This window comes from Gadus morhua, chromosome 12 (assembly GCF_902167405.1).
Source record: "Gadus morhua chromosome 12, gadMor3.0, whole genome shotgun sequence".
In the NCBI taxonomy this organism is placed as follows: domain Eukaryota; kingdom Metazoa; phylum Chordata; class Actinopteri; order Gadiformes; family Gadidae; genus Gadus; species Gadus morhua.
In genome coordinates this window covers 25,395,063-25,421,233 of record NC_044059.1, presented here as the reverse complement: position 1 = coordinate 25,421,233, position 26,171 = coordinate 25,395,063, and the positions used below count along the sequence as shown (strand labels likewise).

General features: G+C 43.4%; 1 protein-coding gene across 3 annotated transcripts; it reads left to right on the top strand.

Annotated features, from left to right (window-relative positions):
* The first annotated feature begins 1,809 nt into the window (after positions 1 to 1,809).
* si:dkey-21p1.3 (collagen alpha-1(I) chain) lies at positions 1,810 to 18,552 on the top strand. Of its 3 annotated transcripts, XM_030371773.1 has the most exons (41): positions 1,810 to 2,160; positions 3,729 to 3,830; positions 4,410 to 5,969; positions 6,807 to 6,860; positions 7,031 to 7,150; positions 7,897 to 7,935; positions 8,055 to 8,108; positions 8,226 to 8,279; positions 8,602 to 8,709; positions 9,133 to 9,186; positions 9,669 to 9,722; positions 9,803 to 9,847; positions 10,041 to 10,094; positions 10,831 to 10,875; positions 10,977 to 11,030; positions 11,125 to 11,169; positions 11,253 to 11,306; positions 11,493 to 11,537; positions 11,749 to 11,802; positions 12,157 to 12,201; positions 12,413 to 12,466; positions 13,316 to 13,423; positions 13,522 to 13,575; positions 13,683 to 13,736; positions 14,137 to 14,181; positions 14,463 to 14,516; positions 14,799 to 14,843; positions 15,005 to 15,058; positions 15,764 to 15,817; positions 15,903 to 15,956; positions 16,053 to 16,106; positions 16,293 to 16,346; positions 16,464 to 16,508; positions 16,655 to 16,699; positions 16,830 to 16,937; positions 17,126 to 17,179; positions 17,293 to 17,338; positions 17,495 to 17,548; positions 17,664 to 17,771; positions 17,873 to 17,926; positions 18,468 to 18,552. In XM_030371773.1, exons 1-39 carry the CDS (start codon positions 2,122 to 2,124, stop codon positions 17,666 to 17,668), a joined length of 3,720 nt encoding a protein of 1,239 aa, XP_030227633.1. In that variant the 5' UTR covers positions 1,810 to 2,121; the 3' UTR covers positions 17,669 to 17,771; positions 17,873 to 17,926; positions 18,468 to 18,552. The 3 variants fall into 3 exon arrangements, with proteins under 3 accessions (XP_030227633.1, XP_030227632.1, XP_030227634.1); XM_030371772.1 differs by lacking the exons at positions 17,495 to 17,548; positions 17,664 to 17,771; positions 17,873 to 17,926; positions 18,468 to 18,552 and having other exon boundaries at positions 17,293 to 17,477; XM_030371774.1 differs by lacking the exons at positions 16,464 to 16,508; positions 16,655 to 16,699; positions 16,830 to 16,937; ... (4 more) ...; positions 17,873 to 17,926; positions 18,468 to 18,552 and having other exon boundaries at positions 14,463 to 14,508; positions 16,293 to 16,324.
* The last annotated feature ends 7,619 nt before the right edge of the window (positions 18,553 to 26,171 follow it).

Below are 26,171 nucleotides of genomic sequence, written 5' to 3'. Positions count from 1 at the left end.
TTTACAGCCTACATATTTCAAGGTCATGGACAATTCACTGTGCCTCTTGTTACTGTGGGTGTAGTCATCTGTCTTGTTTGCATGTTGTGTATGTAAGTATAAGCTAGCTTTGTTGTAATGCAAAGTGTGTATGTGCCTACGTTTGTGTGTGTGTGTGTACATGCATGTTCAACACATGTGCATTTTTATGTTGGTTTCGTTGAACCACCAAATTACAATCAGTAATTGTGTGTGTGTGTGTGTGTGTGTGTGTTTCCTATGGATCATCAACCTTTGAGAATTACTGCCTCTATTCATCACGTTTGAAGCCTGACCATCGCGGCTATGCGTGAGTTGAGTAAGGCTTCCCTTACCTCATTGCCGTTGTGTTAAACTTGACCTTCAGCGGCTATACATGGAGGGCTTTGACCCTCTGAATCTGTCGTCTTTGTGGTGAAGTTGTCACCAGGTTGTGAGACTGTATGAAGCCTTTAGTGCCGTGTGTCTCAGCAGTGCCTTGGGTTTGAAATCCATAGTTTGATGTAAACTCATTAAAGGGTGTGTGTGTGTGTGTGTGTGTTTGTGTGTGTCTGGGTATTTGTGTGTGTGTGTGTGTATCGTTGCACGTTTTCCTCTGGAAATTTGATGGAAGTGTTTGCATAAATGTATGTGTGTGTTCGCCTTTTTAGGAGTGGAAATTATTGGTTCTCTTTGATAGTGGAATGTGTAAAAACAAACATACGCAGACACAAACTCACAGACAGGCAGACAGACAGACAGAAAGTCGGTGCACCCCCTTAATAACAGGGCCCTGCAGGTCGCAGGTCTACCTGCCTGAGGTGACAGACAAAAGGAGCAGTGCTTATACCAACCTCGTCACACACACATCCTTTACGGTAAACCCTGACCCCACCGCCACAACCCTCTTTTGGGAAGCAGCCGCTCACTCTTCTGACCCCCATGTCACATTCCTCACCTGAGTCCTAGTGGCCCTCAGACCCAGGAGGGGTGAGAGACCTGACACATCACAGAGAGAGAGAGAGAGAGAGAGAGAGAGCGCGCGCGAGCGGGCTAGTTCAAGTTCAACTGTGGTATGTTTTTTTTGTGCAGGAAAGTTTGTTTACAAAAGTTGTGTTGCAACAAATAGATGATAGATCTTTGATATATACTTACAAATTAAATGTCTATTCTACCTTGGATTCCCCAGTGGGGATTCCTAAAATACACTACTTTATATAATTCATGCATATATACTTTGCCTCCTTTATATGTCTAAGTAGAAGATATCTGAGCGGCTCCTTCTCTTGGCTCACGATGGCCCTGCGAGTACTTCCTGCGGTGCCACATCCATCACCTCAAGGTCATGACGTAGAGCAGGAAGTCCGAGGGGTCAGGAGAGAGAGAGGCGTTGTTCTCGACCCTCGTTGATGTCATTCTTCAAACCGGCTGCCCGGCTCGGTGACCGGCCTTATGGCGGACTGGGCTGGCACTTTATAAGGCGTCACTTCCCCTCCACACTTGCCGTTGCTCTGGGGAGACGATGAGAGACACACACACACACACACACACACACACACACACACACAATGGAATAACACCATCCTCTGATCTGCTAGGCTCACAGGTCATCAATTGAACATTGGATATTAGCCACTTTAACACGGGCAGGAGAGACCGAGCGCTGACCTCACTGTCTGCTGCTCTGTGGACACTGGACGCAGCACCCTGGATGAGTTGTGCTAGGGTGTTTTCGAGGGGGGGTGTATGTGGGTGTGAGTGAGTGTGTGTGGGTGTAGATTCACGGATTGAAAGTGTGTGTGTGTCTGTGAATATGCGTGCGTGAGTGCCTGGGTGTGTGCATTAGTGTTATGTGTTGACTCCCATGCAGCGATCTCACCGGACTGTCACAAAGACCCGACGGTTTTGGGGCTGCTGTTTGCATCCTCGTCGCTGCAGTGCTGTGGTGGTGGACGAGGGACCGCCAGGCCAGGCCAGGCCAGCCCCCCCCATCTGGGTCCGGTCAACGAGTAAAGGGGTGTGTTCTGTTCAGTGGGAAGCCCGGACAAGGGGAGCAGGCAGGCAGTGTGACCCACAGTGCCCCGCTCGCCCTCTGCTCTCGTCAGCAGGGTTGGATCATCAGCCATGCGGGCCTTCGCTGTGACAATGCCCCTACTCCGCTATGTAAGTGCTTTTGTCAACTTTCTTTAGGGTGATGATGTTCCCTGGCAAGGGAATGCTGGAAAGAATGACTCACGGACGCTGTGTAGGCCGGAGTAGTGACTGTATTGGGTGTTGTGTTGATTATCCGTGTTTGTGCTTTGTGACAGTTTTGACAGGTTGACAACGACTCATTCTTAACTTTATTAATAGAACGGGAGCTCTTTATTGTATGAAATGGAGAGGGATTCGTCGTGTTCTGGTGAGGTTCAAGTCGGCCTGAGTTTTGTTCCGTGCTCATCTTTCTATTCATATAATGTTATATTGGACGTGGGGAGTGTACGTTTGTGAATGCGGGTCATTATGTGTCGCTACAGCATGGGCACACTAAGGCATATTTAGTAAGGTGTTTACATGGAGTTCCCTTGTTACGGAGGGTTTCACCATCACACCTGCAGCTCTCTCTCTGGATCCGGCATGGAGGCGTTTACATGTGCATGTGAGAGGATGGGGGAAAGCTAAAGATTTTCACATTGACAAGGCAAGTCCCATAAATTACTGGGCGGAAAAAGGTCTCTTTCTCCATATTATAAACAGAAATGGCCCAGAAAAGATAGACGCAGTCGAAGAAGGAACGTTTGTGTTGACTGAAACTCTTTGCAGTGGCAAAGGGTGGGTAACGTTCAGACAGGCACTCAGTGACAGGCCCTGGAGTAAATGTATTTTTACGCTGTGCAGTACTACAGGGGTGTGAGAAATTATTAGTTGAATGAGTCAAACTTGACCCATATTCATATTCGGTGCTATTATTTCCCCTTGTTATTTTCAAATGTAGTTTTTGCATGCTCATAGGTAACCATAGCCACTTCTGTAACGACGACGCTCATTAGTACCATCTGTGTGTTTCGTTGTTTGCTAATTACTTTAAATAACTCTTTCTAAAGACTTTCCAGTAATTACTTGTTTTGTACAGAGAGCAGTAAAGCTTGATGCTATATATGGAAATAACATTTTATCATTTGATACTATATCCCAGCTGCTATAAAAGTCATATTTTAATTGCTCGTCAGTTCCTTAATAAAGGTTTCAGTGACTCATATATAATTCAGTTTGATCAAATCACACTCCTAATTTGCCTTGCACAAATCTCTGAATTATACATATACCCTCAATGTGTAGCTTTGTATGTGGTTCCATTGTGGTCGAAGCATATTAGGTAGACTTGCAGGCAATTAGATAATAAATGATTCCTGTCCGGCCCCAGGATTTTCTTTCTGTCTGCTCTCCTTTATTGTGAACGCGCTTGTATTATATTGTATAATGATGTCGCCATGTCTAAAAATGATCATGCCTTTCACAGATTGCAAAAAAGAAAGAAGTTTGTTCATTATTTTGATGTTGATGACTGCATTATAACCAAATTGATTGGACTTGTTTTTTAAATGGTTAAACGTGTCCCTTGCCTGCACCAGATGTGAAAACGTACACCTGATTCAAACAACTATTCAAACGTCATATGACTCAGTAATATGTAACCTTTGTGGTATTTAACCCCTCAGGAGCTGTTACCTTGTCGTATGTTGTGTTTGCAGGCCGCAGTCCTGCAGGTGTTCTTTGTTTTGGGAAAGTCCAGCACGGCCAGACCGCCCTGTCATGACCCCAACCTCACCTGTACGTCTACGCTACATGGAGAGGTACATTTACCTTGAGGGGCATTTAGCAGACACATTGATCCAAAGCGACTTACAATAATACATTTGTCAGAAGAAGATAAACAATATATCGCTGTCGGTACAGTTCATAGAACCGAGTGCCATACATTATTTTACTCATATGCGTTTCACTAGTGAGTGTATGAAAAGAGGGAAGCTGAGGAAACCATTTGTTTATGTTGCCGTTATTATGCAGGTGGGGCCTGCTGGGATATCCATTAATGCATTTAATGGATCAGAATAGTGGGTCTGGGAATGTATGTTTTACAGTTCTAGTATGCCAGCCCGAGAGAGCCCCAAGGTTGACTCATGAACCTGGATTTGTTGGGGACACAACACCCACGTCTATTCCTCACACATTTGAACATGTTTAGTTGTTCATATTAGAGAAGGTATATTGTCTTTTAACAAAGGATTTGTGCTACCATGGTTACTTGGTGGATTATTACTAGGAACCAAAGTAACCAAGTCATTGTATTATTGGGTTATTATAATTATAATTACATTACTATTTTGGACAGCAGACCTTGACACCCACTGCCTTTGTCCCCCTTCCTTAAGGAGACTGGGGCTGTGTCTGAGCCCAACACTCACTCAACACCCATCATCCGAGCGTTACAAAAGCCCGGAAATCCAAAACTTAGAGGTCAGGCAGCAGCCGAACAGAAACCCGACAGATTTCCCATTCAAACGCAGCAAGTCAACTCACGCGGTGTTCAGGGTTCAGAGGTCAGGGTGACTCTTACAGCTGCTGCTGCTGCTGCTGCTGCTGCTGATGGAGCCGATTTTGAAGCAAAACCTGTAATCTCCTCTATCAGTAATAGAGACACACCTCCAAGTAGGGATAAAGACTTGGGAAGAAAAAGGTTTTCACCGAAGGGAGGCAAAGCCCTGAAGCAGAAAAAACATGGTAGCAGTGCCTCCTATGAGGCCGATTCTCTCCTCCCTGCGACTGATGAGCAGGCTGGAGACGCAAGGCAGCGGCCCTCTCGTTTAATTACGGAAAAATCCCAAGCGAAGGACCAGGACTCCTGGGGGGCTGAGGTTCGAGATACAAACACGACGGCATCACCACAAGCATCGACCACCCCTCGACCTCAGAGCCAAGCGAATGACCCTTCCTCCACCGACGAAGAGGGATCAACGTTCGCTGAAACGTCTTCGGTGTCTGCTGCTGAGGACCACGAGACGACCATCTTTAGCACCGTCATCGAGGTGGAGACCCCCACAGCTTCAGGCCTACAAACCTCTGGTACAGGAGGAGACGGGGAGTCATCCAGTCAGGATACGACTTCCTCTAGTGGGCCAGAGGGCTTTCAGATAGCAACACAAGACACTCAGCTCTACGGCCCAACCAGCGAATCAGAGTTGTATGTCTCCTTAAAGGCGGGAACAGGGAACGAGGGTAGCGCTGGTGAGCCGAAGCAGCCAGAGGTAACGCAGTTGGAAACACTCGAAGCACCTTCACCTACGACGTCCTCTGGAGAGGGAGAGCCCATCTCGGGGGATGAGAAGGTAAGAGGTAGGGCCTCGGATGTGCAAACTGGAGCACTGGATGGTGGGATTGATGGGATGGATCTGATGCCAGAGAGATCTGAGGTGGATGAACTTGTGCCGCGTGTGAACGTAGAGTACACGTCTTATCCAACCGAGATAGCTGTCACATCTTCTCATGGTGAGGCAATGAGTGGGGAGGACGTGGATGGAGGTATCGGTCTGGATGCACAGACGGGGATGAGCGCAGCAGAGATAGGCCATGACCAGGTGCTCGAGGTGGGACCCGACGAGGGCCCCACACCGCCCGGCTGGTCCGGTGCCAGACATGGAACCGAGGGAGAGACGGAGACAGATATCCACGACGAGAAAGGTGAAGCAACAAAATTAGATTTAGAGGAAGAGATACGGTTGGAAAGAGGGATGGTACCAGAAGAGGATTTTGACGACATAGATAAAGACCATGATACCATGACCCTCGATGGCAACGCCAGGCATCTTGTAGAAGCTGAAGGCACCAGGATGTCTACGGTCCAGCTAGACTCCAGACATCTGCAGCAGCAGGACAAGGCCGCAAACCACACTTATCACTACACAACATACAGTCCTGGGATCAGAGGCCAGAGGGTAAGATACACTTCTGATTATTATCCAACTTTTTTTGATCATACAGATAAATAATGGGTCCTACAAGCGAGCCATTGTTTGGCAGTCGAGAAAAAGATGGCTTTGTTCTTTTTCAAAGGATGGAACGAAGGAAGGGAAATTTTTGTCATTCATTTTCTGACCTTGAGATGAAATTCAATTTATCCAGGGCTGATTTGATTACTGAGAGACAGTTGTGTCTGTACCTATTTCATCACACATAAAACTAGTTGTCTAGTGTGCGACTTTGTGTGTGTGTATGTGTGTGTGTGTGTGTGTGTGTGTGTGTGTGTGTGTGTGTGTGTGTGTGTGTGTGTGTGTGTGTGTGTGTGTGTGTGTGTGTGTGTGCGTGTGTGCGTTTGTGTGTGTGTGCATGCGTGTGTGCAGGGAGAGTGAGAGAGAGAGAGATTCATGAGTTTGTGCCCCATTTGCATGTGTGTATGTGGTAGAGGATGACATGCCTGTTTTGTTCTAATGGAAGGTACTTGCTCCCTCCTCTGTCTGAAGAGCGGTACTACACTGAAGTGTATCCATACCCACCGTCCTCATTAGAATAGGGATTTATCATAAAACTTCATTTCAACCTCACATTATTGAAAGTCCCAGTAAATTGCAATCCATATAAGCAAAAAATATTTTATATTTGAAATTGTTTTGATACTTTGACATATATATATATATATATATATATATATATATATATATATATATATATATATATATATATATATATATATATAAAGAAATATTAGTATTGATTAATATATAGGCCTATAAATATTACACATTTTAACTAAGGGACATTTGTGATTTAATTAGGGACATCAGGGCCTGCCTGGGTTAACTGGACTTGCTGGACCTAAAGGAGACAAAGTAAGAATAAGTAACAATCTTTTTAATTATTAAACTAAGTATAACAGAAAACCTATACATAGCATATCCCATCCTATGCTATCTGATTCGATCCAGTCCCATCATTCTCCAAGATGCCTGAGTCACTGTTTCATCCTCATTGTGTTTCATGTCCTTTCACGTCCTCTCAGGGCTATGAAGGAGGGATGGGCAGGACAGGGAGGACTGGCTACAGAGGCCCCGTCGGCCCTCCCGGGATGCCCGCCATTGTGGTGTTCAAAACGTCTGAAGAAGAGTGGCAGGCCTTCAAGGTAGGCAATCGAAGCAGCTCAGTCCCTTGTAGATAAGAGAGCCTCTTTCCGAAGGGAATTCAGACCGAGGCTGTAGCATTTCTTGCACGATCAAAAGGTCAACGGTCAAAAGATGAATTAATGAAGTTGAAAAGAAAGACTTTTATCGAACCAAGATATTTTTTACGAGAGACAACATATCTTTCTTCCATCAGCACTGACACTGTCTTCTTAGGCTCCTTGATAGTATTTGTGAATGGCATTCATTTTTCCTCAACACGCTCAGCCGTTTCAGATGCACTGGACAGACCAATTAGCCCAGCCACACAAGACTGCTTCTTAATCATGTGCCTCAGCGATTGAATGATTGAATTGGATGATAATTGTCCATTGCAGCAGTAGCAGTGATATGCTTCAAACCAGAAGCAGACTGAGATGAAAAATTACATTTTGTTCTGACACTTTTCAAATAATATATTAGATATTATAATATATGAATATATTATATTTTTAATACATTTCCACATGCCATTTTCTACATGCTTTTACCCAGACCGCCTTACAATACTGTGAGTGCATGCATTCAGAAATCCTTTGGATGGAAGCCTCAGTGGGACTTGAACCCCTAGCCCTGGCAGTGTTAAATCCATGCTGTAATTGAAGGAGACAGGGACACTTTGAACTTTGGTTTGGTATAAAGCACATGGGGTTCATGAAGTCACGTGTGACAATAGTGTAAGATAATTGCCCTGTCATCATACTTACAGAAAAAGAAGATCTACAAGAAGCTGGTTTCATCTTGGCCGGTAGGCCTTTCCATTTCTAAATGTCAAAAAAATTTGAGTTAGCATTTACTCATCAATTATCCCTCAATCATATACCATCAGGCCCTTAGATATGTGCAATCCCTGCCTTGTTTCACCAGAAAGTGAAGGGGCGTCTCGGGCCCCCAGGACCTGCTGATGACAAAGGACAAATTGTGGGTGAAAATAAACTCACGACCAACACAAAGTTTGACCTATTTATTCATATTAGTATAGAATGCATACAATAGGAGGATTCGATTTGACTGACAAGAGCTGGATGAATATTTCAGGGGCCGCCTGGCATCACTGGCAAACAAGGAAGGAAAGGAGACCCAGGGAAAATCGTAGGTATCTCTCGTTCATCTGTATGTGATGGATCGTCGACAGCAGGCTACTTTCAGACTTCCTGGATCGGCAAAGACCTCACGTTCACTTCTCTACTGGTCATGAGGTTATAGTTTCAGGGCCTCTAAGTAATGTCAGCAGCTACACTGGAGTTATTAAAACATCAGAAATGATAACTGTGGTGGGCTTCCGGTTTGAGTCAATAGCAGTCATTATCTGGGGCAGTGTATTGGCCCGCGTCGTCCTAAAAGAAGCTTTGAAGCATGCGTTAAGAATGAGGTTGTTCGTATGACTGCTGGTTTGATTATGTACCTGGTCCAGGGAGGGCCAGGGCCACAGGGGTTGCCAGGACCCCAGGGAAGAGCTGGCGCAGAGGGGATCCCCGGACAAAATGCAGAGGCTGGCCCTCCCGGCCTTCCAGGAGAACAGGTGAGACAAATCAATCAATATCTGACTTACATTAGGTCCGGCTATCAATACGAACCTCCTCTGTGGTAATGCAGAGTATAGTAGAACAACGTGGTTGGAACCATGAAGTGACCATAGGGTAGAGCCCTGCATCAGGTCCGGTGCATTTTGGAATGGTACATCAGACACTCCGGTGGTTCACCGGGTAGAGGGTGTACCATGAAGGCCTGGTCCTTACCGCAGGGACAGGGTTCGATTCCTGCGCGTGGTCCTTTGCTGCACGTCTTCCACTCTCTCTCCCATACCTTCCGGTCGTACTAAAAAGGATAAAACCTTAAAAGAGAAAAAAGAAGGAGCTGCGAATTTTAAAGTGGAAAGTGACCACTGTGCCATTATAGAGAGATCTCATTCATCTCTGACACCGTCCTCTGTTGCTCTGTCCAGGGCCCCCAAGGATACAGTGGAGAGAAGGGGGCCAACGGGGAGCTGGCTGAGAGGGTAAGAACGGCCAGGTCTCCTCATGTTATCTAGGTGAACATTGGATGCATGATGGTGCAATACCTGGTGCTGGTATAAGTGACTTTAATAAGAGGTATATGGGCCCTCCACAAGCAACAGAAGTTCACACTGGTGGGAACTTCTGTCGCTTGTGGAGGGCCGGCAGGTTGGATGGATTTTTCCGTTAACCTCGTTAGAACCGCAACATTTGGACTTCACTGAAGTAAACTTACTAGAGGAGTTTACTCAGACCTGATGAGCCACTCAAAAATATGAGTAAATTACTTGTTAAGGGAACAAAATAGTTTTAAGTTCTATCAACTCTGCGACTGATTTTAATTGTAGTGTTGGCAATCTTAATAAGTTAGTAGTACTGTTTATAGTGTGCTGGTGCGCTATTTTACAATGTGGTGTCTCTGGTGTTTGGCCTCTGTTTGTGTCTACCATGGAATTAAATGGTTTGTTCGTTCATTTTGCCACAGGGTTATCAAGGAGAGCCGGGCCCACAGGGAAACAGGGGACCTAAAGGAGAAAAGGTGAGCACCAGAGAGACAGACATGTACGAAAACAACAAAGGGAGCGTTTTTCCTGACTGTACTGTCCTCCTTTTGACCAGGGAAGCAAAGGAAGCAGCGGCCTCATTGGGATTACAGGATACATTGTGAGTAACATTGGCCAGATGAGGCCAGTTGTAAAGTCTAGTTGAATAGGCATGCTGATTATTTCCGCAGTTGCTGACTGCTTCTGATATCTGTTGCTTGTTTGGATAGAAACAATTCTGAGATTATATATGACATTATATTATTCAATATGACATGGCCTTTCTAGTGTTACATCAATATTCTTTGTTTTAGGGGATACCTGGGGGTAGAGGCCCAACCGGGTTCCCAGGACCATCAGGACCTCTGGTAGGTGACGCTAACATCCTTACCTGTTCATACATTTCCTGTTGTCTCCTACATTCACCTCTACGTGTTGGGTGCTGATGTTCATACAGTGGCTGAGGTCTCCTACAGTCACCTCTTCCTGTAGGGTGCTGATGTTCATACAGTAGCTGATGTCTCCTACAGTCACCTCTTCGTGTTGGGTGCTGATGTTCATACAGTAGCTGATGTCTCCTACATTGACCTCTTCGTGTAGGGTGCTGATGTTCATACAGTAGCTGATGTCTCCTACAGTCACCTCTTCGTGTAGGGTGCTGATGTTCATAGCTGATGTAGTAGCTGATGTCTCCTACAGTCACCTCTTCGTGTTGGGTGCTGATGTTCATCCAGTAGCTGATGTCTCCTACAGTCACCTCTTCGTGTAGGGTGCTGATGTTCATAGCTGATGTAGTAGCTGATGTCTCCTCCAGTCACCTCTTCGTGTTGGGTGCTGATGTTCATACAGTAGCTGATGTCTCCTACATTCACCTCTTTGTGTAGGGTGCTGATGTTCATACAGTAGCTGATGTCTCCTACAGTCACCTCTTCGTGTAGGGTGCTGATGTTCATACAGTAGCTGAAGTCTCCTCCAGTCACCTCTTCGTGTTGGTTGCTGATGTTCATACAGTAGCTGATGTCTCCTACATTCACCTCTTCGTGTAGGGTGCTGATGTTCATACAGTAGCTGTTGGCTCACTATGAACCCTCCGATGTGTTTCAGGGAGATATCGGAGCGATTGGGTTTGCTGGATCTCCTGGCCCACCGGTGAGCGATCAGCGATCACTAAGATGGCCCATATTGTAAATGTTATTATCGATTATTGATTGAGAAATGTCTAGCATGTATTAATGTCACTTCTTCAATAGGGGAAACTCGGGCCAAAGGGAGCAAAAGGTGTCCCAGGAGTCAATGGTGCTCCGGTAAGCCAGAAAAATAACCTTTATTGATAAAGTTTGCGCTCAAAATAATAGTTGAATGTACCGTATGGAACTGATTGAACTTTTCTACGCGCAGGGCCAGCCGGGAGCGCTGGGCATCAGGGGATATGCTGGACCTCAGGTAACACTCGCTCAGAGCTCCTATTCCAGTGGTCCGTCCTTGTTGTGTCTCTGTCTCCATCGACACTATGCTCGTTTCGTCAGGGGAAGGCCGGTTCTGACGGGGCGGTCGGGTTCCCAGGTGTCCGCGGCCCGCAGGTAAAAAACTGATGAAACATCCAATAATAATGAGAAATGCTAATCCTCAAAGTCTTATAATGTTGAAACCAACGTCTAACTATTGTCCTAGTTTGTGAGTTCAAGTTTTCGTTAGCTTGTTTTGTATTGATGTCACTCATATGAAGTAATTATGAATGTTAATATCACGAATGTGGATTCAAACAGGGAAACCCAGGGCCGGACGGTCCATTGGGTCCAAAGGGAGACCCTGTGAGTAGAGCTCACATCATACATTTTACAAACACACTGCCAGCACAGCATCTTGACACCAGACCTCAGTATATTTCATCATTACCAATAATGAGAATGTAATTCCATATTCCTCTGTTAGTTCCCATGGGCTGTACCTTCTGCAGGGGCAATATAATTACCCGGCTGTGTCAATAAATAATGAATAAAGTATATCTTATCCTTCCACCAGGGGGGTCCGGGCAACGAGGGTTCAATAGGGGAACCGGGCATATCAGGAGCCAATGTAAGTCACACGGACGCTCAAAGACATGTTGGTTCAATCTATTCATGTGGTGCATGTGCTTGTGTCAATTACTGGCCGATAATACTTACAATGTATGAAAAACACACAATAATATGCATAAGAGTACATTCAGTTAATGCAGTAATATGCTTTACCTAGCGATTAATTAACAGTTATTTTAATGCTTATTACTGCATTAACTAATGTTAATTAATGGTTATGTTCTTGCCTCATCATAACTTAGAGGCAGCAATGTTGGGCTTCCAGTGCAATATTGGCTCATGGAAGGGTCAGCAAAATACTGTACCATGCTATAAATGGGCGTGTGAAGTATTTATTTTAATTTGATTTCAGGGAGCCAATGGGAAGGCAGGAATCTCTGGACCCTCAGGTGATCATGTAAGATGACTTCATTAACTTACTCATGTGATTACATAAGATAAATCAAAACGTTCCCAGCTGTAGGAACTAAATATAGATCTGTGTGTGCGCGTGTGCGTGTGTGTGTGTGTGTGTGTGTGTGTGTGTGTGTGTGTGTGTGTGTGTGTGTGTGTGTGTGTGTGTGTGTGTGTGTGTGTGTGTGTCGGTTTGTCGGGGCTTCTTTCATCAGGGAGCCAAAGCCAATCGGGGTGAAAAGGGTGAAACAGGTTTCCAGGGAGACATTGTGAGTTCCATCTTTACCCCCTGTCCTTCTGCTCTCTTCTGCTGTCTGTCTCTCTCCATCCTTCCTACCAGTCCTCCTGTCTACCTGTCTGTCTCTCAGTCCATCCTACCTACCAGTCCTCCTGGCTACCTGTCTGTCTCTCAGTCCATCCTTCCTGTATACCTTTCCTTCTGTCTACCTGTCTGTCTCTCAGTCCATCCTACCTACCTGTCCCAATGCCTACCTGTCTGTCTCTCAGTCCATCCTTCCTGTATACCTCTCCTTCTGTCTACCTGTCTGACTCTCAGTCCATCCTTCCTACATTTCCTCCTGTCTACCTGTCTGTCTCTCAGTCCATCCTTCCTGTATACCTTTCCTTCTGTCTACCTGTCTGTCTCTCAGTCCATCCTACCTACCTGTCCTTCTGTCTACCTGTCTGTCTCTCAGTGCATCCTTCCTACCTGTCCCCTGTCTACCTGTCTGTCTCTCAGTCCATCCTTCCTACCTGGCCTCCTGTCTACCTGTCTGTCTCTCAGTCCATCCTTCCTGTATACCTCTCCTTCTGTCTACCTGTCTGTCTCTCAGTCCATCCTTCCTACCAGTCCTCCTGTCAACCTGTCTGTCTCTCAGTCCATCCTTCCTACCTGTCCTCCTGTCTACCTGTCTGGCTCTCAGTCCATCCTTCCCCCCTTTCCTTCTGTCTATCTGTTCTGTCCACCTTTCTTCCTGCATGATCTGTGTCTCTGGACTGTACCTTTATCAATGAATCCCTTGTGTGTCTTCCTGTAATCCTCTACCTACCATTCTGTATGTATCCATGTGGTACCACCCTCCCACCCAACCAGCCTCTGTGTGTGTGTTGTCTCGCAGGGCCCCCCAGGACCTCCAGGTAAACGCAGGTTCAAGGGCCTTAGTGGACCCCCCGGGTTGGAGGGCGTGACCGGACCCCCAGGACCAACGGGTCTACCCGGACTAAGTGTATGTGAAATAAACATCAGACGTTTGATCTGGAAACGAGGTCGTTCGAGTAGTGACCGAAGTGCTTGTGTCTGCTGTGTCGCGTGATGTGTTTGAAGGGGGTGGACGGGATCATTGGCGAACAGGGAAAACAAGGAGACGATGGACTGAAGGTTGGAGTTGGAGCTTTTAAACTAAATAAAGGGTGTTGATCGTTTTAGTGAATGGTTGGGGTGTGTACGTTTGGTCGGTTGGGTTTATTTGGCCCGTCTTTCGACAGGGAAATCGCGGTCCAACGGGAGTTCAAGGGAATCCAGGCCCTAGAGGCAAAAAGGTAAGAAAAGGGAAATACAGTTGCATGAAATCAAAGGAAAGATAAAGAATGTACTGTAGTTTCCTGAATATATTCAACAGTTTCTTCGAGTGGTCTCCTTGCTACTGTTGTGCCGGGGAAGATGTGTCGTATTTTGTGCAGGTCACTGAACATTGGGATGTGTTAAGAATGCGACATGAATATATGAATATTGCATATAATATATATGATATGAATTGAATTTTGTTGCCGCTGATCATTTAGTGAGCATTATTATTCACACTATTTGCACAAACATGTTTCAAAGCAGTTCTTGACCTACTAATAGTTGCCATACGTTTTGATCTGATCCATAGAGAAGATATGATGTGTAGGCTAGTTGAACGAGACTAATGGTAATGTCTTTGCCTCTCTGATAAAGGGTAGAGAGGGACGAGTGGGCTTTTCTGGGCAGCTCGGTCCATTCGTAAGTAGACTGGGATATTGTGCACTTTGACCTTTAACCTTGCATGTATGCCTGGTATGAATATATATAACCCTCACAATATGTAGTGATTAAAGTGACAGCAGAGCAAATATGTCATGGACAAATACTTATTGGTCATATGTTTAAAAATGTAGAAACATATATGTCCACTATGTGTTTTCTATAATCAGGATTTAACATTATGAAATAGGAGTGAAACATCATCATAACAGATGTCTATGATATTCAGATCATCCATGATGTCATTGTTCCTTTGTCAGGGCGAGATGGGGAAGTCTGGAGAGCTCGGTTCTGAAGGGGAACTTGGTATTAAGGTTCTTATGTACCAACACTTTTCCTGTTCTTCAAAATGCATTAGTGGAAGATGCTTTTACGTTCTGTAATATGTACAAAGGTCTTGATTGTTTACTTATCACCCTAAGTAATTGTTAAATACGTAATCTGTATTAAATACATGCTATTAAAACTAAATATCCTTGAAGCATACTTACATTACCATTATGGTAGCACTTGTTTGTTATGGCTTAACGTCTTCATGACTGAATGACCCGTAATCAGAATAGCTCCACATGAACAAGTGTTGTCTCTTCCTAAAGGGAAGGCATGGGATCCCAGGTGTGACAGGAGCTAAGGGCCACAAGGTGAGTGTCATACCTGAGACATGCATCCTTCCCTTGATCAAACCATAAATAAAGACTTGGTTCTCAGAGAGAGATGCTCTGTGAGATAACTTGAAAAAGTGGGGATGACTTAACAGCAAATGGACCAGTTTGTGTCAGATAAATGTAATTCTTTCTCACAGGGCCTGCAAGGTCATCTGGGATTGAAGGGACAAGATGGTGTCCATGGAACACCGGTATGAAAATGATCTGCGCCCTTGTTAACGTATCACTGGGGGAATGTCTGTGTGGATGTTGGCTGGTTCAAGCAGGGCCTCATATGATTGGACTCTGGGGCTTGGTGAGGCTGCACAGTTGTAGAAATCATTGTGCAAGGTGAAGCCAGCCATCACCGCACAGAGGGAGAGATCTCCTGCATGGCAACATGGAGGAGACCTCATTATCAACCTACTTCTACAGTAAACCGGCTGTCAACATCTCCCCCCCGCGTCTTTTGTCTGTAGGGGCCCAGTCAGAGTGGGTCAGTCAGCTAGGTGGAGTGGGTCAGTCAGCTAGGTGGAGTGGGTCAGTCAGCTAGGTGGAGTTGGTCAGTCAGCTAGGTGGAGTGGGTCAGTCAGCTAGGTAGGGTGGGTCAGCCACCTAGGTGTCAGATCACACATTAGTGTAATATATCTCAGTTGTTGATCACAAGATCCCATAGTAGTGTAATATATCTCACCTGTTGATCACACAGATCACACAGTAGTGTAATATATCTCACCTGTTGATCACACAGATCAGACAGTAGTGTAATATATAACTTGTTGATCACACAGATCACACAGAAATGTAATACATATCTATAACTTAGCAGCTTTTGTTCAATAGAAGTGTTTGTGATTCAATGCAAATCCTGGATGCGGTCATTTTCCCTTGACCTGACATGGTGTCTCTTTACTTAGGGAGCGATTGGGATGAACGGTATCAACGGAGATAGTGGACCTCCTGGACACAGGGTAAATACACATTATAGGAGCACATACACGTGACAGGAGCAAGTTTTGCCTTAGTGCCATATTCACAGTTCAATATTTGTCGTAGGGAATACCTGGGAAAACAGGAGGTCCTGGTGTCCAAGGCCCAGTTGGAAAGAGTGTGAGTTTCAACTCCACATCCATTGGCGATGCTAAGCATATCAATAGTCTTTTGAAACAGGTTGTGATATAGAAATATGTTTGCATCTGTTAACAGGGAGATGTAGGGGCCAGAGGAATGCTGGCAAAGCCAGGAAAGCCAGGAATTAGAGTAAGTGACACCAGGTTTGTCTGGTTTCTTGAGACCTTAAACGTGATCGAAATCGAAATGTTGTTATGAGTGGGCGCTGTATAATATCCACTGTTTCTAAATCCTTAACCTTGCTATATTCTTTGCGTTGACATTATATATTGTGGTTATGTGACTATTAAATACATGAGCTATCTGTTTTCTTAGGGGGTTAAAGGCAAAGAAGGACTGAAAGCTCTTCCAGGGACTCCAGGAGTAAAGGTATTATCATAAAATCATATTATGCCATATATGCTTAATAAGTATATATACTGTATATATATCTGAATTATTTATAGTTATTTTTCCTATGCTTTATATTCTGTTTCTGTTTTACAGGGAGGTAGAGGAGAAGATGGGCCCATTGGAAAACCAGGCCCAACAGTAAGTGAATTAGGTTAAGTAATTGGTGTCACAGCGTTGGGGCCAATCACGTGTTCCTTTCACGTTTTCCAGCCAATGAGAGTCTGACCAATGATAATGGCTATTTTGTTGTCTTTTGAGTGATTGTGCTTGTTGTGAGCCTGCAGGGTGAGATTGGCATACCTGGTCCAAGAGGATATACAGGAGCTTCTGTAAGATATTGAACACACTTCCCTCCCTTCGTTCTATAAAATCTGTTATAAAATCGATCATTGATCCATTCGACCCTCCATCATCTATCGTACATGCAACCATATATTCTATCCTCCTGCCTCATGACAGGGCATCCAGGGCAACATTGGCCCTTGGGGGGACATTGGTCTCCGCGGACCCCCAGGTGACGCGGGCCCTTTAGGGCCAGTCGGGCCCCCTGGGGTCACAGGTTACCCAGTAAGCTTTCCTTTACATACCGTTAGCTGTTTAATCGTAAATCATCCCAGGCTTAGTTCTGCCTTCCGAAACATTGACATTTATCAGTCATGTTCTCATGTGAAACTTATTCATGCAGGTTTATTATAAAGAAATGTCAGTTGATCTTAACCAGATCATTAAATGTATTTATTTTTATTTTTGCCAAGGGAAAAGATGGGCCCCAAGGCCCGACGGGCCCCTCAGGTTTGACAGGCGATAAGGTAGGAGCCTTCTACCCAACTGAACATACCCAGAGTTTACATTTGCGCAGCATCCACTTTCACTGTAAGTGGTAACCTTCTTTGGGTGTTGGGCTTTCTGTGTGTTTCTGCAGGGATCTTTAGGGTCCGGGGGTCAGAAGGGGGTTGCTGGTGTCGATGGTGAGGAGGTAGATTCATCAGACTGTATTGATTATCGTTTTCAATGTGCCACTGTATGTTTTTTTCGTCTTCTCAACAAGCCAAATGTTTTCTGTACAATGACTTGCGGTGAATCATGGTGATTTATAAGAACTATTCAGTCCTACTGTGCTTTAGGGTCCAATTGGAACGAGGGGAGTCGAGGGTACGTCAGGGCAGAAAGGGAGTGCTGTAAGTAAATCATTTAACCTTTACTCTCATTTTGTGGTCCTTTGACCACGCATCGTCATACGATCATCTTGCTTAGTTTATCTCATTAATCTCCATCTTTTCCCACACATGGAAGGGTGAGAAAGGGACGGTTGGCCCTGCAGGAGAAAAGGGAACGAGGGGACTTCAGGGAGATGAAGGAAACCGTGGGCTTCAGAGGCCAAAAGGGCCGCCAGGAAAAGAGGTAGGTGTACAGAAACACAAAACATTAATGGATTCAATTCTGGGACCTTGATCTTTCTCCCTAAACTCAGTATCCTTTCACACTACCCTCTCTTCCTCAAGGGCAACAGTGGAGTAACGGGAGGCAGAGGTAACCAGGGCGTTCCAGGACTGAAGGTCAGTCAAAGTCAGTTTGCACAGTGCTGTCTTTTATATATGTATATATATATATATACGTATGTGTGTATATATATATGTATGCATATATAGTGTATATATATATTTGTATTGTCCTTAAACTTATGTTGTTTGTATATTTGTATTTCTTAGGTTGTATCCTTTATCTTTTATGTATGTATACATTATATATATATATATATATATATATATATATATATATATATATATATATATATATATATATGTATATATATATAATATATTATATAATATTTGATCCTTAATATTTGTGTATGCATATCTGGAGTTCGTGACAAAAATAATTTCCCCCTGGGATTATTTAAGTATTAATCAATCAATCAATCAATCAATCAATCAATCAATCAATCAATCAATCAGTCACGTTGATAGAGCCGTCAGACAGAAACTAGACGGGTAGATGGGAGTCATTAGCTAGCGGTGCTGAGACGAAACAGAAGGATCATCTCCTTGCTTGTACCCTGCTCGCGTATGGATGTGATTGTGTTTATGACTGCAGGGTTCGCTCGGTGTGAGGGGACCCCCTGGCCCCCCTGGGCGATACGGACCAGGGGGAGACACCGGAGTGGGAGGAGCCAAAGGAGAGAAGGGCCTCCATGGACACACTGTGGGTTTGAGTGTTCAGATTCACCAGTGGCAGAATGTATTTTGGTGGTATCTATGGATCTGTTAATCATATGGAATTAAAATTCTGCACAATGTGTCCTTACAGGGCCCGCCCGGTAGTCTTGGTTTCCAGGGACCCATTGGGCCATCAGCACCAGTAATAATCAAGTTATTAGTACATAATATGACTGTTTAATGACTGTAGGGTTACTATGAGAATTACATGAACATTGTCTTGTTTATTTCTGAAGGGTTTGCCTGGTGATAGAGGAACAGATGGGAAATCAGGACTTGATGGGCCGAAGGTATAATGCCAAATGAACCCTTACCCTAACCCTCATTCTTATAATGCAATACGACCAACATTTTAAAATACAATGCTTTGAATGTTGTGTATGTTTCCACACGTCAGGGAGAAAATGGCGAACAGGGCTGGCTTGGCCATCCAGGCATCCAGGGAGCGATGGTGTGTGTTCATAGTTTCTTTGACCTGTTTCTGCTGGCCACGTTCATGATATTCTTAGCCATGCAGTTTTACACATTATACCCCCACCGGCCTCCTTGTTTTTCAGGGACGTAGAGGTCAAACGGGGGCAAAGGGAGAGGAGGGAACACGTGGGGTATCTGTAAGTCATCTGCGATTGCAACTGTGACATAAGTGTCCTAGCCGACTCTAGTGTTTCTCTATCTCCTCACAGGTATCTACATACTAAGATGGTTGTGATGTGTTTTATCCTCAGGGTTCACTGGGGAAGTTGGGGTTCACTGGCTCTCCAGGGGGCAAAGGTCATCCAGGGCCTAGTGGTCCGCCAGGTCATCAAGGAAGTAAAGGATTACAGGGAACAAAGGTACGAGGGAAGGAACACATCATACACACAATCACCCAACAATCACCCAATCTACCCAAGGACCAATAGTAGAGTGGCACAACTGGAGATACTGCTCTCTGTCTAACCCAAAGACACACCGTTTATTTGTTCCTTTTCCTAAAAAAGGGGAAAAGTAGCCGAAATGGGCACAGAGGAAGCAAAGGTGGTCCAGGGAAGTCTGTGAGTTTTTTGAATTGATGTTCTATCTCATTTCTATCGAACACGATCACTGAAAATATAAAATGGGATATAATACCAATGTGTTTCAGGGAGCTCGTGGTCCCAAAGGGAGTTCTGGCCCCGAAGGAAGACATGGAAAGCCTGCAAGTATCCCTATATTAGCATTATTAGCATAATGCACAAACCAAGTATACCTATTAGTAACACTAATATTCAAACCACGTATCCCTATTAGCGATACTAATACACAAACCAAGTATCCCTATTAGCAACACTAATACACAAACCACGTATACCTATTAGCAATACTAATACACAAACCAAGTATCCCTATTAGCAACACTAATACACAAACAAAGTATCCCTATATAAGTTTCAGCATTACTAATACATAAACCAAGTATCCCTGTTAGAAACACTAATACTCAAACCAAGTATCCCTATAGGCAACACTAATACGCAAACCAGGTAGTCCATTAGCAGCACACATATTGAAAGCAAGTATAACAATAAATGCAAAGCAAGCGCCTAATCGTTATTCAAGGGACAAAACCCAGCCTGTGGAATGCTCTCCCTGACCATCTAAGGGCCCCAAAGACTGCGGATTATTTAAAAAAAGGCCTGAAAACCCATCTTTTAAGAAAAGCCTTTGGCTAAACTCCTATTTTAAATGTTTAAATGTTTTTTTTCTCTGTTTTTTCTTTATCTTTTTAATCTATTTTTAAAGTCTTTTATGATGTATTTATCCTTTTACATGTGCATTGTAATACTTTAAGGGTCCTTGAGTTGATGTAAAGTGCGTTATAAATTAAATGTATTATTATGATAAAACAAAATGAATGATTTTAATAAAGATCTTTTCATTGCGTATCTCCAGGGCCTTAGTGGTTTGGATGGCTTACTAGGAGTGGAGGGAAATGAAGGCTATACGGTAGGATATATCATGTAATAGTTTATAGTTTAATGATTGTGGAATCATTTTTTGGTTTCAACATTCTTGTATCCATCCTTTTACACCAAAGGGTAGAACCGGGTTCATTGGAGCTCCTGGATCACCTGGGTTGACTGGCAAAATGGTGGGCTAATATTTAATTGTTGCAGTGAGTTGATTAAAATACAGAGTGCCAGTATGGCTTTAGATTGTGTTGGTCCGCCATAGCATATCACATATAAAATCCTTATTTTGGTTTACTTTAACAGGGATCACCTGGGCAACCTGGCACCACAGGGAACAGTGGTTCACCAGGGTTTAAGGTATGACACTAACCAATAATGCAGTATTCCCATGATCCTTGACATTTCTCTTGTATAATCTGTTTGACTAATGTAATAGTATCAAGACATATTATTCAATGATTTCTCTACTGTTCGGCGCTGAAGGGTTATTCTGGACCAAAGGGGGACCACGGGCTTCCTGGACCAATGGGCCCACAGGTACATCAACAGTATACTATACTATTTTGTACACTTTGCATACATTGAATCAATTTCTGTGACTACATGAAGATATTTTCCATGCAAAACATTTCTGGAAATTGTGTGCAGGGTATTCCTGGACTCAGGGGAGAAAAGGGGGAGATCAGAAACGCTGGCAAAAAGGTCCAAAGTCATTTGATGATTCGACAATTTTGAATGCAGAATCAATGACAACTGCGATCATGGAGTTGACCAAATATAATTACATCGCTTTGGTTGGTGTTATTTTTTAAATCTCTGATTTAAAGTCTTTATCTGGACCCACTCTTTTTTTACATATAGGGTCTCCCAGGTGATGGAGGTTTAAAAGGACCAATCGGACCACAGGGGCCAAAAGTAGGTTCAAATGAATATACTAAACTAAAGCTTGGGCGAAATAACATAATCATATTGTATCAACATTGACATGCATGGTCTTTTTGTCTCTATGATAATTATTGCTAGGGGGACCACGGATTACAGGGACATAATGGTCGAAGAGGTCTGAAAGGAATGGAGGTTTGCGTCTTTTATATCTTACAAGCTGAAAGACCGCATGTCGAAAGCTATCCTATCCATTAGATATCATTGAGTAGGATTGCACGGTTGCCTTTTTATGTAGCTATATTTAACGTTTTCCAGGGATATACCGGCCTGCATGGTCCACCTGGGAAAGAAGGATTCCAAGGAACACCTGTATGTGACTTTGACCTTCATCCCTAGGAAAAATGTAACATTAAATATCTGCTTATGACCATAATAATCCGATCAATTCCCTTTCTATTGGTATTAAAGGGTCTCCTTGGAAAGAAGGTGAGTATCTACATGCACACGCTCATGCATGCAAAAACTCACCCACACACCCGCGCACACACCCACAAACTCCCCCCCCCCACACACACACACACACACAGTACTAGGTCTACCTTCAAAGCTCCCCCTATAAGCACTCTCGGATGACTAATCTAATCCGATGGATGATACATCCACAAATGGCATCCACCTAGGCGTCCATCCCAATGATATTTTCCGTGACCTCAATGAACTCATTCTCAATTGCTTCATGGGATCATGCAAGAGACAGACATACTGGAGCCTTGATCGATGATTTCTCACACCAGCAAGCTCTTTGTATATGATATCTCAATCTGATGCACAGGTTACCAGATTTTATCGTAATGGATCGTTAAATCCTTTTCCATAATACAGCGTTCACATGGTGTTGACCTAGCCCAAGGGGTCAGAGGTCAGACAGCTCGGGAGCCAGTGGAGCATATGGCTGCCCAACAAGTGTGAAAACTGATTGTGTTATCAATATGAAGTGGGATTTTACACAAAATATTGTATTCATGTCTTTCAGGGATGCAAAGCCAAATTTTCATTGGACAAAGTCACAATGTTAGGGTTATTTTCAGGTCACGTCCAACATCTGTTTACATACCAATACAATTCATCCAATCAGAGTAGACAATACTGACGCTGACTCCCAACAGCTACAAGAATAACATCTTTGTGAAATCTTTTTCAACATTATGATCGGCCTGGATCCTCCACATTCCCTGTGTCACTGTTTTTGGGTCATCACAGGGAGTGAACGGTGTACAAGGAAACAGAGGGCCGAAAGGTGTGAGGGGCAAACTTGGACTACCGGTAAAACATGACTTTAACACATCTAACAAACACAATACAACAATGTGTATATAATGTGGATGCAATTACCCAAGACTATATGCAGGGTTTCTTTTGAGACATAAAGCTTTAACTTTGTTAATGGCTTTTTTCTTCACAGGGTAAACCAGGTAAACCAGGCAAGCCAAGGCCCAGGAAAAGACCTCCAGCACCGCCAAGACAAAGCACAAGGCCTGGGTTAAGACCCAGAACAAGAGATACCTTAAGACCTGTGTTGACCCAGAATCCGAAACAAAAGATAAAACCCAAACTCACATCACGAAGAAGAGGAAGACAAAAAGTTGGTGCAACCTTAAGTTAATATATATTTTTGTTTTCGGGTTTATAAGTTTGTTGTCTGACTGAACGGCTGTCTTGCCTGCTGGCTAAGCTGTTCTCCCGTGTATTGAATAAATGATTCATTGGATTCCTTTTCTCAGCAGTCTAGGTCATTATCTAGGAGATCTCCTGAGGATTACGAGGAATTCTTCAGCTGGCCTCAAGGGACACAGAGGAACCCTGGCACCACCTGTTATGAGCTAGGACTCATCTACCCTGATCTCAATGATGGTACGTCCCCAAACAGGTTTTTAGTTTCCTGATTCCGGAAATGTCCACATCTATCTATGATAAGAAAAAGAGTGGGCACCATTGACAGTAAGTAAAAAGCGTCAACAGTGTCTTGTTCAGTATTCTGAATACCATTATCGGTTGAAATACTGTAGCATCTCACACTCAATGATATTACTTTGAGAAATGTTAATTTTTTTATTAGGTATTTTGAAAGGCCATTGTTCCATTCCGCATGCTATTATTTACCATAAACATTGATATGTTTTAGGTTACTTCTACATGGATCCTAACCAGGGCTGTCCTTTTGACGCTGTGCTGGTGTTCTGTAACTTCACAGCAGGGGGATCAACCTGTATTAACCCTCAACCGCCACAGGTAACAAAAAAAAACAGCTTTGGCTTCGAAAAAGGACTGACAGATCATTGTCCTTTTTATTAGCACGTTGATTTGAATTTACTCTGTGATCAACATAATGCAAAACATTTGACAAATAATTGACCAAAAGCACCAAAAGTTTTTAATGTCTACAATTCATGGGTTATTATTTTTTATGGATAACATGGATTATCATTATTTAGGGTTTACATAGATTGTTATTATTTAGGGTTTACATGGATGGTTTTGATTTAGAGTTTACATGGATTATTATATTGATGGTTTACATTGATAATTTAAATTGAGGGTTTACACAGATTATTAGTATTCATGTTACCTGTTTTGCACTGTTGTGGAAACATGAAGGTTAAGTGTTTCTTTGCCAATTTGGCAGCTGCTGTGCAAATGACAACAAACTTACAATTTGCATTTGGCCTACCAAGCCTCCAATAAATAGATATGCATGACATTTTAACGGTCTGTTCCAGACTTTGCAACAGAAGCAGGATGTGAAACTAGCTCTGTGTTGCTTCACTGTGCTTTGGAAAAATGTCATGATGACTGAATATTTTAAATGGATGGATTCTAATGACAAAAGCAAGACAACGGCTCAGCTTTTTCAAACAATAACAAACCTGGAATTATGTTATGTTATGACCATGTTATGAACGATGTTATGACCTTTAATGCAGAGCAGCACAAAACCTCTGTTCTTCTTTAGATTACAGGGAGCTGGGAACCAGACATTTTAAAAAGGACACCAACCATGCATTGGATGACTGATCAGCAAAGTTTCAAAACGGTGGGACTGTAAAATGAGGAAACACTTATGAATTGAGTATCATGCAACATCATTATGGGAAGTGCTTTTGTTAAAGCGATTCCACTGAACAAAAACCATAATTTCTTGTAGGTTGAGTATGCAGGCCTGGGTGTAGTCCAGCTGAGGTTTCTACAGTTACACAGTCTCACGTCCTTCCAGAGTGTGACCATCCATCGTCCCACCAATCACTCCAGCAGAGCGTACATACCTGATTCAGCCAATATCCTTGTCCACTTGCTGGGAGACTCTGGGACGGAAATTGGTTCGAACCTCATTACAATATCCAGGGACGACTGTGAGGTGAGACTCAATAACATTCTGATCCATCTAGCCATCATGAAGCATCAGGAATCTTTTAGTTTTTGCAAAGTGATTTTTTTCAGACATATGGAAACTTTAAATAAAGAGGGTTTCTCGTGTTGGCTTACTTGTCTTGTAAATTCTTTTTTTTTTAAATAGATACAAACACAATTTTATAATAAACATTAATGTGGTTTTTCTTCCCTTCCATAGTAGAAACATCGTCTGTGTGTCTCTTTCCCCTTATTGGCTCTAGGTCAATTTACTGGTGAGGGTTATGGGAAGTGCAGACCTCCACAGAGGTGATATGAAGCTACTTCCTGTCCAAAGTGTTGGTGTGGACGTCCCAGGGCTTTCCTCCCAGCTTCCTGAGATAACTGCTGTCCTGGGACCCCTCTGCTTCCTATAGTGTTTGTGTGTGTGTGTGTGTGTGTGTGTGTGTGTGTGTGTGTGTGTGTGTGTGTGTGTGTGTGTGTGTGTGTGTGTGTGTGTGTGTGTGTGTGTGTGTGTGTGTGTGTGTGTGTGTGTGTGTGTGTATTATGTAAATAACTATTGTTCGTTGTTGTTTTTTTGCATTAACATGAATAGTATTATTTCAATTCATCCTGTATTACATCTTTATATAATTGTTTCAGTGTGTAAATCTTAATTGAGTGTGATAATTGAATGGATTGTTCATTGTTTCGTTGTTACAAAGTTTCCCTGTAACTTGAATTATATGTATGTTGGGTAACACTGCCTTCTGGGATGAAACATATGTAGTGATGTTATTTACTTTGCACTTGCCATAATATAACAAAGGTATTTGTTCTTTTTCAATATCTCTTGATTGTTTTTTACAGACATAAACCATTGGCCATGAGGTTGACACTGTGTACTCAGTAATGTCTACTTTTATCCAAGCTAGATCACAGCCGGTCACTCTGCCCCTGAGAGGTCAGAGGTCGGCCATTCTCCCGGCCACGTCCGTCCATTATTCTCGGTCACACACGTATACCAAATGAGGAGGGAACAAATAACCATGACAAACAATAAGGATAAGCTAAGGAAAGGTAGAATTGTTTTTATTAAATAGTAAAACAACAATAACAATGTTATAGTAATAATAAATATTGCTATAAATAAGTTAGAAATTGTTTTCTACATTTATGTAGATAACACAGAGAACTGCAGCCGACTGGGACTTGCGAATATAGGGAGGAGTGTACAAGTTATTTACATGTCACCATCTGACATGGTAATCCTGAACAACGAAAAAATGCAAACAAGGGAAAAACACTTTTTACTAAAAGGTCATTAATAGTCAGCAGCCAGTTTGTTTGACCGAAGATCGGTCTGTAGCTTCTACAGAGGA

What these genes read in the sequence shown, in the direction of transcription:
- si:dkey-21p1.3 (XM_030371772.1), top strand. Translation starts at nt 2,122, where the DNA reads ATGCGGGCCTTCGCTGTGACAATGCCCCTACTCCGCTAT. An exon ending in CTGGGCAGCTCGGTCCATTC is followed by an intron (nt 14,182 to 14,462) that starts GTAAGTAGACTG and finishes TTCCTTTGTCAG; the next exon opens with GGCGAGATGGGGAAGTCTGG. An exon ending in CTGGGGTCACAGGTTACCCA is followed by an intron (nt 16,938 to 17,125) that starts GTAAGCTTTCCT and finishes ATTTTTGCCAAG; the next exon opens with GGAAAAGATGGGCCCCAAGG.